Source organism: Tursiops truncatus, chromosome 15 (assembly GCF_011762595.2).
Source record: "Tursiops truncatus isolate mTurTru1 chromosome 15, mTurTru1.mat.Y, whole genome shotgun sequence".
Taxonomy (NCBI): Eukaryota; Metazoa; Chordata; class Mammalia; order Artiodactyla; family Delphinidae; genus Tursiops; species Tursiops truncatus.
Window position 1 is genome coordinate 4,329,607 of NC_047048.1, and position 9,139 is coordinate 4,338,745.

At 41.6% G+C, this 9,139-nt stretch overlaps 1 protein-coding gene across 15 annotated transcripts in view; it reads left to right on the forward strand.

Moving 5' to 3' along the window:
- ZNF12 (zinc finger protein 12) overlaps window positions 1-9,139 on the forward strand; it is a 59,763-nt gene that overhangs the window by 38,456 nt on the left and 12,168 nt on the right. For 5 of the 15 annotated variants that reach the window (XM_033840731.2, XM_033840728.2, XM_073791866.1 and 2 more), the window contains 3 exons: window positions 893-1,019; window positions 1,288-1,383; window positions 4,248-8,344. In XM_033840731.2, the coding sequence (XP_033696622.1) occupies window positions 893-1,019; window positions 1,288-1,383; window positions 4,248-6,100 (2,076 nt within the window). In that variant the 3' untranslated portion in view covers window positions 6,101-8,344. Of the gene's footprint in view, window positions 1-892; window positions 1,020-1,287; window positions 1,384-4,247; window positions 8,345-8,941; window positions 9,121-9,139 lie in introns of those variants that run through there. The other 10 variants (XM_073791870.1, XM_073791872.1, XR_012325959.1 and 7 more) reach the window with 9 other exon arrangements.

Here is a 9,139-nt window from a genome sequence, read left to right on the forward strand (position 1 = left end):
GATCCATGCTAAAACGTCTGGGTGTGGCAATTTCTAGTTCTTTTGTGAGCGCTCTGTCCCTTGTCAGGAGTGTGCTTCTCCCCTGGAAGGTGTTCATGGGAAGAAGGGATTCCAAGTCCCCAGCTGGGAATTAGGGGCAGCTGACCCAGCTGTCCCTGACAGCTCGTTTGGCAGGTCAGGGTCAGACCACTCCAGGCTTATCTTCATAGTAAAATACGGAACTAGGATGTGTTGCCTGGCTTGCTTGTTACTTTGGGAAGTGTGGCCAGTACTGCAGCTCAGCTCCTTCTGTGAGTGGTAGGAGAAGCTTAGGACAGAAATGGGACACATGTGTCCGGAGTTTAGGAGAGAAGCCTGGGTTGGCGATATAAATTTGGGAAATGTTGACATGTAGATGGTAATTAAAGCCATGAGGCCAGATGGGATCACCATCAAAGCAAAGTGTAAAAGAAAATAACTGAGCCCCAGGTCCCTCTAACTTGAGGATGACTCAGGGGAGAGGAGGAGCCAGCAAACGAGACTGAGAAGGAGTGGCCGGGGAGGTAAGAGGAGGACCACGCTGTTAACAGTCTGGAAGCCAAGCGAAGGGGCACAGTGCATCCCGGGTTGGCACGCGTGCCCTCAGGCCTGTGCTCCTCGGGGGCAGGGGCTTTGTCTGCTGTTGCAGGTCCCCAACAGCCAGGATTGTTCCTGGCTCACAGTGTAAGACAATATTTTCTTTCTTCGTTGTACACTGAATGAACTCATAGCAGTGTATTGCATTTATTTTCCTCCCACGAGATCCATAACGTAAAAGAGGTATACAGTGTTAACTTTCTTGGTGAGCTGGGTGAGCTCTTGTTCCCCTAAGTCTTCTCCACGTCACCCAGTTCCCATCACGGTGCCATTACAGGGGCCAGTGTCATTCAAGGACGTGGCTGTGGACTTCACCCAGGATGAGTGGCAGCAGTTGGACCCTGAGCAGAAGACAACCTACAGGGATGTGATGCTGGAGAACTACAGCCACCTCGTTTCTGTGGGTGAGGAGAACCTGCTTTCTGAATTGCTGAGATAAACAGGATTTCCCTCTAACTTACTGACTTTAACTTTGAATTTAACGGGACAAATGTGAGTAATCTGGGGCACCAGGCAGGAGGGCATTTGGTCTTTGCCTCCAAGTAGGTTCTAATTTTGGTACAGCACAGATGGCCACTTCTGTTGTGTAGCTCGAAAGGCAGCCCTTTGCTTAGATGACAGATCTGGAAGCCCAGCAGCCAGGCTCAAGTTCTCTCTCATTTCTGTTAACAGGGTGTCACATTATCAAACCGGAAGTTATCACCAAGTTGGAGAAAGGAGAAGAGCCATGGATAGTGGGAGGAGAATTCCTACTTCAGAGTTACCCAGGTGTGTGAGTGAGGCAGTGAGGAGGTCGGTAACTCAGAAGTGTTTTTCCCTGGAATTTTTTAATGGTGCCAAGCCTTAGAAGTGACTAAGGAGAGTTGCTCGTGTGCTGTAGCTACACGAATCTCACTCCCCAAGACTTCCTCCTTCCCCACAAAAGCTTATGTTGGTAGAGCTCCTCCATGCTTGCTTCTACCCAGAACCAAACCCACTCACTTCCTTCTTCCTCTTAAACCTCAGATCCTCTTGTTCTTACAGCATATTCAGTAACCTCTTATCGTAGATTCTTTTTGCTTTCAGCCATTCATAGTCTGTTACTAGAGAATAACTCGTGACTCTCCATATTCTTTTTACTTCCCTTTTTTCTTGTTTCCCATGAAATGCCTCAGACTTGTTTCTGTCTGCAGTTTCACTTCTCACTTCTCTTTCCTTGAGGTCAGAGGTCAAACCCCCGTCTTGTGCATAAACCAGTAAACTCAGTTCACCTTTGCTGTCATGAGCACAGGTGCTGGTCATTCCTGAGATGAGTGCTGCTAGAGTTTGGTATCTCCCTCTTCCTCCAAATGCCCATTTTCATCTTGTCTCCTATTTACTGTTCTGTGGCCAGGGCCTTGAATGCTGTCGTGTCGGAGTAGGTGTGGAGTGAGTAGGAGGTACAGAAATGAGTCGTGGCTCATTTATCCTCCCACCCCCCCCTCCAGAAATGTCTCTGAAGGATCTGCTTCGCACTTCAGTGGTTTGTTCCCCGACTTCTTCAAAGGGCTCCTCCTGTCTGAAGTCTTGAGGGTTTTTGTCTGTTTAATGCTGCATTGTCCACCCTGTCCTCTGGTTCAGTGTTTCCTGTGGGAGCAGTAGGCGCTCCTTCATTCTGACTGGATTTGCAAGATGTGTTCATCTGCCTTTCTAACCCATCTTATCACTAGTCTCATAGGGTAAGCCTACAGCAATTCCCTGTTGATTGCTAAAAAGAATTTAAACTCCTCCTCCTTTAAGAATTACCCAATATCGGCCCCGTGTTACCTGGAAATTTTAATTTTCTATTGTTTTCTGAAACTCCGGATAAACTCCCTTTGGTCCACACTTCTAAATGTCTTCTGTTTCATTGGGGTGTGGGTTATTTGTCCAGATTACACATTCTTTAAGTCTGAACTCAAATATTCAAACCCTCCTTGAAGTTTTTCCTTCCAGCTCTAATCATCATTCCAATCTCTTCTTTGACTTTGACTCCACCTCATCATGGTGATGCCTTAAAAAAAAAGCTAGGTCTGATCAAGGAATCTGTTATTTGATTATGTATTTTTTGCTTGAGCTTCTGCACACCACGCCCCCCATAATCCAATAAAGAAAAGGCCATGTTCTCTCCCCTCATCATAGTATGTAATATATAGTACATGTTTATTTCTTTGATTATCTGAGGAGCCAGGTCAGTGAAAGAACCTTCTTGTCCATTCAATCAGAAATAATTTATAGGCAGGTATTTCTTTTTATTTTATTTTTATTTTTTTATTGAAGTATAGTCAGTTTATAGTGTTGTGTTAGTTTCAGGTGTACAGCAAAGTGATTCAGATATAGGCATTTATTTCTAAATATGTATGTCTAGGTGACATCCCATATATTCTGCTGGTAGTCGAAAGATGTCCATATGATTAAAATTAAGAACAACTATGATTTCTATTGAGGGGTTCAAAAGAAATAGGAAATAGAGCCATACTTTCTAAGAGGTTTTGGTTAAGAAAAGAAAACAGAGATGCATGGGTAATTTAAAAGTCAGCATTGCACATGGAATGTTAATGTTCCAATGCAAGGCTGAATCAGAAATATATGGAGAGTAATTATTTTCAACTATAAGGGGAAATGGAGCTAATTAACTTGAGAAAGGACTTGAATAGTATTTTTTTTTAAGCATGGACACACCCTAAAAGATAGGGTTTGAGTGGATCAAGGCTGGAAGTCCGGCAAACTTAGTAAAACAATAGGAGCAGAGACCTGTGGTTGAACGTAAGCTGGAGCATTGCTGGTACCAGACATCTCGGTGTAGGTGACAGTGCCTTAGCCTGTGATCTGTCTCTCCACTTGATGTGAAAGTGCCATGGTGTAAAGTGCTGATCCACCTCCTGAGACTGATTCCTCCTTGTCCTTGTCCACTGGCTAAACTCATTGTCGCCCCATCAGTTTACCTGTTTGCAGTGAGTCCTTTCACATCTAAGAATTGGTCATTCACCCAGCATCTTTTGTCTTCTCATCATTGCTCCACGTTTGTATTTTACCTTCTATACCCAGTTTTGAACAAAATCTTAAAAGTAGCAAAGATCAAAGGTGCTTGTGTGTGTTTTTGCTGCGTTGGGTCTTCGTTGCTGTGCGTGGGCTTTCTCTAGTTGTGGCGAGCAGAGGCTACTCTTTGTTGCAGTGTGCAGGCTTCTCACTGTGGTGGCTTCTTGTTGTGGAGCACGGCCTCTAGGTGTGCGACCTTCAGTAGTTGTGGCACACAGGCTCTAGAGCGCAGGCTTAGTAGTTGTGGCACATGGGCTTAGTTGCTCTGTGGCATGTGGGATCTTCGCAGACCTGGGCTCAAACTTGTGTCCCCTGCACTTGCAGGCAGATTCTTAACCACTGCGCCATCAGGGAAGCCCGGTGCTTGTGCTTTTTTTGTCAGCTTTTCTCACCACTGGAGATTGTGGAGGTTGTGTGTATGCATGTGGGTGCTTATTCCAAACCAAAAGAATAAGGGAAAAAAGTACACTTGGAATTGTTTTCATCTGTCCATGAAGCTAGCACCTGTGCCACAAAGAAATGGCTTGTGTACAAGTCACATCTCATATCTTATATAGGAAGATGTATAAAAATTGGTTAATTTTGCCTCTTTTTAGAAGAAGACTGGGAAGCCCATGATCTGATAGAGGGAGCCCAGGAAAATGAAGACAAACATTCAAGGCAAACCGAATCTGTCAACAACAAAACCCTGATTGAAGAGAGAGGTAATGTTTTTGGTAAGACTTTTAATGTGGAAACAAACCCTGTTCCTTCAAGAAAAATATCCTGTAAATGTGACTCATGTGGAAAGAGTTTAAAATCTACTTCAGAATATATTAGTAGTGATGGAAGCTATGCAAGAATGAAGCCGGATGAATGTAGTGCATGTGGGAAATCTCTTCTCCATGTTAAGCTTGAAAAAACCCATCTAGGAGATAAACCTTATGAATTTAATCAAAATAGGGAGGCTTATGCTCTAAATGAAGGAAGTATTTATCAGAACATTCATATTTTAGAGAAACCCTTTGAATATATGGAATATCAAAAAGCCTTTCAAAAGGGTACAGTGTTTGTTAATCATATGGAGGAGAAGCCCTACAAGTGGAACGAATCTGAAATAGCCTTTCTCCAAATGTCAAACCTCAGTGTGCACCAGAGAGCTCATATGGAAGTGAAGCCCTATGAATGCAATGCATGTGGGAAGTCCTTCTGTAAAAAGTCAAAATTTATTATACACCAGAGGACTCATACAGGAGAGAAACCTTATGAATGTAACCAATGTGGGAAATCCTTCTGCCAGAAGGGAACCCTCACTGTACATCAGCGAACACACACAGGGGAGAAGCCCTATGAATGTACTGAATGTGGGAAAACTTTCTACCAGAAGTTACACCTCATTCAACATCAGAGAACTCACTCAGGAGAGAAGCCCTATGAATGTAGTTATTGTGGAAAATCATTTTGCCAGAAGACACATCTCACACAACACCAGAGAACACATTCAGGAGAGAGACCCTATGTTTGTCATGACTGTGGAAAAACCTTCTCCCAGAAGTCAGCACTTAATGACCATCAGAAAATTCACACAGGCGTGAAACTCTATAAGTGCAATGAGTGTGGGAAATGTTTCTGCCGCAAGTCTACTCTGACTACACACCAGAGGACACACACAGGAGAGAAACCCTACGAGTGCAATGAATGTGGGAAATTCTTCTCTCGGTTGTCATATCTCACTGTACATTACAGAACTCATTCAGGAGAGAAGCCCTATGAATGTAACGAATGCGGGAAAACCTTCTACCTGAACTCAGCCCTCATGAGACATCAGAGAGTCCACACAGGAGAGAAGCCCTATGAATGTAATGAATGTGGAAAGTTATTCTCCCAGTTGTCATACCTCACTATACATCATAGAACTCACTCAGGCGTGAAACCCTATGAATGTAACGAATGTGGGAAGACCTTCTACCAGAATTCAGCCCTTTGTAGACATCGGAGAATACATAAAGGAGAGAAGCCTTATGAATGTTACATATGTGGGAAGTTCTTCTCTCAGATGTCATACCTCACTATACATCACAGAATTCATTCAGGAGAGAAGCCCTATGAATGTACTGAATGTGGGAAAACCTTCTGCCAGAATTCAGCTCTTAATAGACATCAGAGAACACACACAGGAGAGAAAGCCTATGAGTGTTATGAATGTGGGAAGTTCTTCTCTCAGATGTCATATCTCACTATCCATCATCGAATTCATTCAGGAGAGAAACCTTTTGAATGTAACGAATGTGGGAAAGCCTTCTCTCGGATGTCATACCTTACAGTACATTATAGAACTCATTCAGGAGAGAAGCCCTATGAATGTAACGAATGTGGGAAAAAATTCTACCACAAATCAGCCTTCAATAGCCATCAAAGAATTCACAGGAGAGGGAATATGAACGTACTTGACGTGGGAAGGCTTCTTTGAAGTCACACCTCATTTAATGTCACAGAACCCTCAATATTTCTACCATCCTAAGATAGTTCACACAGGTGAGTGTGGACAAGCCTTCGAGCATTATAGTCAAACTTGGAATCTGGAAGTTCACAGGATGGAAACCACAACTGTAACTAGGCCCCATGATGGGTTGACAAGAGTAAAAATTTATTGATACTTAAATTGTACATAGTTTCACCATGGATTCAAACTATTTCACATATCAGGGAATTCAGACCAAGGGAAAATCTCTCAACTTAAGGAATGTGGAGAATATATTCTGTTGGAAATTATGAATACTGAAAGTTATGTTTCTGATAAAATATAAAGCTTTTTGTAAAAAAGGAGCCGCAGAAGATGGCCGTTGTGAATAAATATGCTCCTTATGTAAATAGAAGCTGTAAAGTTGTCAGGTAGCTAATCAAGACAGCAACATGGCAACATTAAGCTCATATATGAGTGGGTCCTGAGGATGTAGGACTAATGCTTTTGAGGGTGTTTTGGTCTGTTTGTTTGCTTTTTAAGATGCTGCATTACAGGAATTGTTTGTTCAGTTTGAGTCATGTTTGAAAAGGCATCCTATCCTTATTAGAATAATTTCTAAGGTATATGGTAAAGACCCATTTTAAGTAGCACCACTATGTTAGTATCTTAATATGCATTGTTACTGAACTAATATTTGAAGGATAAAAAGTATGCTTCTTTTTGTAATCTTCCCTGGCATTTATAAATGCATTTTATCATTGGTAATGAACTAAGTCTTCCATAAGGGAGCCAGTGTTTTTAATAATGTTTTCAACTGTATCTGAATTAGCAAGAGATAGAAATCTATGCAAAAAATAGCAAATGGCATAGATAATTTACAATTGTTAATGCTAGAAGTCTGTAGTGAGGAACATAGGACTCATTGCACTCAGTACAGTTTTTTAGATGAACCTAAAATAGTTTCATTTTAATCTGATTTTTTCCACCTACGGTTTTTTATTTAGATGCCTACCTAAGTGTAAGTGTGCAGAGCACACGTAATGTGTAACCTAGGAATTAATTTTATTTGATAGGATGGTATTTTTAAACACTGTGCTTTGCTCCTTCCTGAATGGATTAAGAGTGGGTTCATATGGCTTTGTAGCTGGCATTGTTGGGTGACCACCCTAGTCACTCGCTCCTTATTGTTGGCTGGCCAAGTCTGGGTATCCATTTCTCCTGACAGAACAGAAAAATCCTGATTAGTTTCAGCCAATAATGATAATCCCTTTCTCATGGCCAGCAACTGGTTTAGAGTGGTCCAAGGACCCATTCTAGACAAATAAAGGAAACATCTGACAGGTTATTTCTGGAAAAGTTTTCTTCAAAGCTTCAAGGAATCATGCTGGGTGAAATGGAACCTTGTTGAACTTTTCCTCCTCTGGAATGTGATGCCTGGCTCTGTCTTTCAGCAATGAATTATGATATAATTTGCACGTGGCAGAGCAGAAAGATTGGAAGAACCTGGGACCTGGGCAATGCTCTTGAGCCACTGAACCAGCCAGCCATGTAGCCATTCCACCTCTGGACTGTTTCTTTTCTGAAAGACTAAATTTATTTTTAAGATGATTGATTTGGTTGTTTTTAAGGATAACTAAAGATACAGTTTGTAGGAGTTACGCGATTGAGAAGTGGACTTTAGGCAAATCATTTATTTTGAGCTGTTGATTTCGAAATTACCTTATTTTCTGTAAATTTTGGTGTAAATAGTTTAAGCATTAGAAAACCTGAAACCATTAAATGTGTATGTTTTTCTAAATTGTTATGTTACTGACCTAAGAACCTCTGGAACCTGATAGATGTCAGGTATATCTATCTTTTGGTAATGCATGACATAAATTTTGTTTAGGTTAATATGTTATTCATGGATCATTGCTATCATGTTGTTGACAATATATGGTGTCAGGTAAGGACCTACTTCTGTTGTCCAGTGATTAGCCTGATAGCCTGTATTATTTGAGTAATTCACCCCTTACCACGGAGATGAAATGCCATGCTTCTCATGTATTTCTGTCACTCATGGCACCTGTTTTTTGTTGCTTATCACTTTTCCACCATATGATCTTGAGTCTGCTACATAACAGGAATTAAAATTCTGGTAGAGTGTATAATAGTTTTGTGTAGCAACTATATTTGTTGAAATGATATTTGCAGAGGTTTCCTACACTAGAGGGAAGTAGCTTAAATAAACAGTATGCATTTTAAGTAAAATATTTGAAAAGTTTAAATGGTTTACCACATTCTTTTTCTCTTATGGAGTGCCTGACATGAAAGGGTCCTGTACATGTAAGTGGTCCTCAACTGCCTCTTCAGTAATGCAGTCGTGGGATTTCTTTATTGTTTCAGAGATGTCAGTGTTTTCATATTATTACATCTGTGAAATTAGGATCTATAGCATGTTCTGATTCAACTGGCATTGATTTTTTTTCTTCCTTAGAGGTACTTAAAATAATGGGTTGTCTTAGATTTGATGGAATGCAATATTTGAAAAGTTTTTAACTATTCCTGGCAAGGCCTAAGTTCATGAAAGAAGGCACCACAGGGGATGGTTCTGTTTCCCCACCCAGCAGCAAACCGAATGTGGAATTGGGCAGAGCAGGAGTACTTGCTCTTTATACACAGTGACCTCATACTGTGGAGTGTAAGCAGATTTGGAACTCCCAGGGGGTTTCCAAGGGCTGAGCAGGAGGTCGACCCCTCCTGGCACATAGAGGTGAGATTCCCCCAGTTTATTTGGTCTGTTTTTTCAGTTATCCTAGTGTTAGTGAAATGGTGGTTCATTTGATGCTTCTGTGGCCTCTCAAACAGGTCAAAATGAAGACCATTCCTAACACCAGGGCCCTCTTCTGAGGCAACAGTCACCCTCTCTTTATTCCACCTCAGCGTGGCTGGCTGGGCTGTCCACTCTAGCGCCCCAAAGAAAGTTCTATGGATAGATACTGGTAAGGATGTATTGGTATGTTTGTATACTGTGGAAATATGTAAAATGATACAGGCATCTGGGAA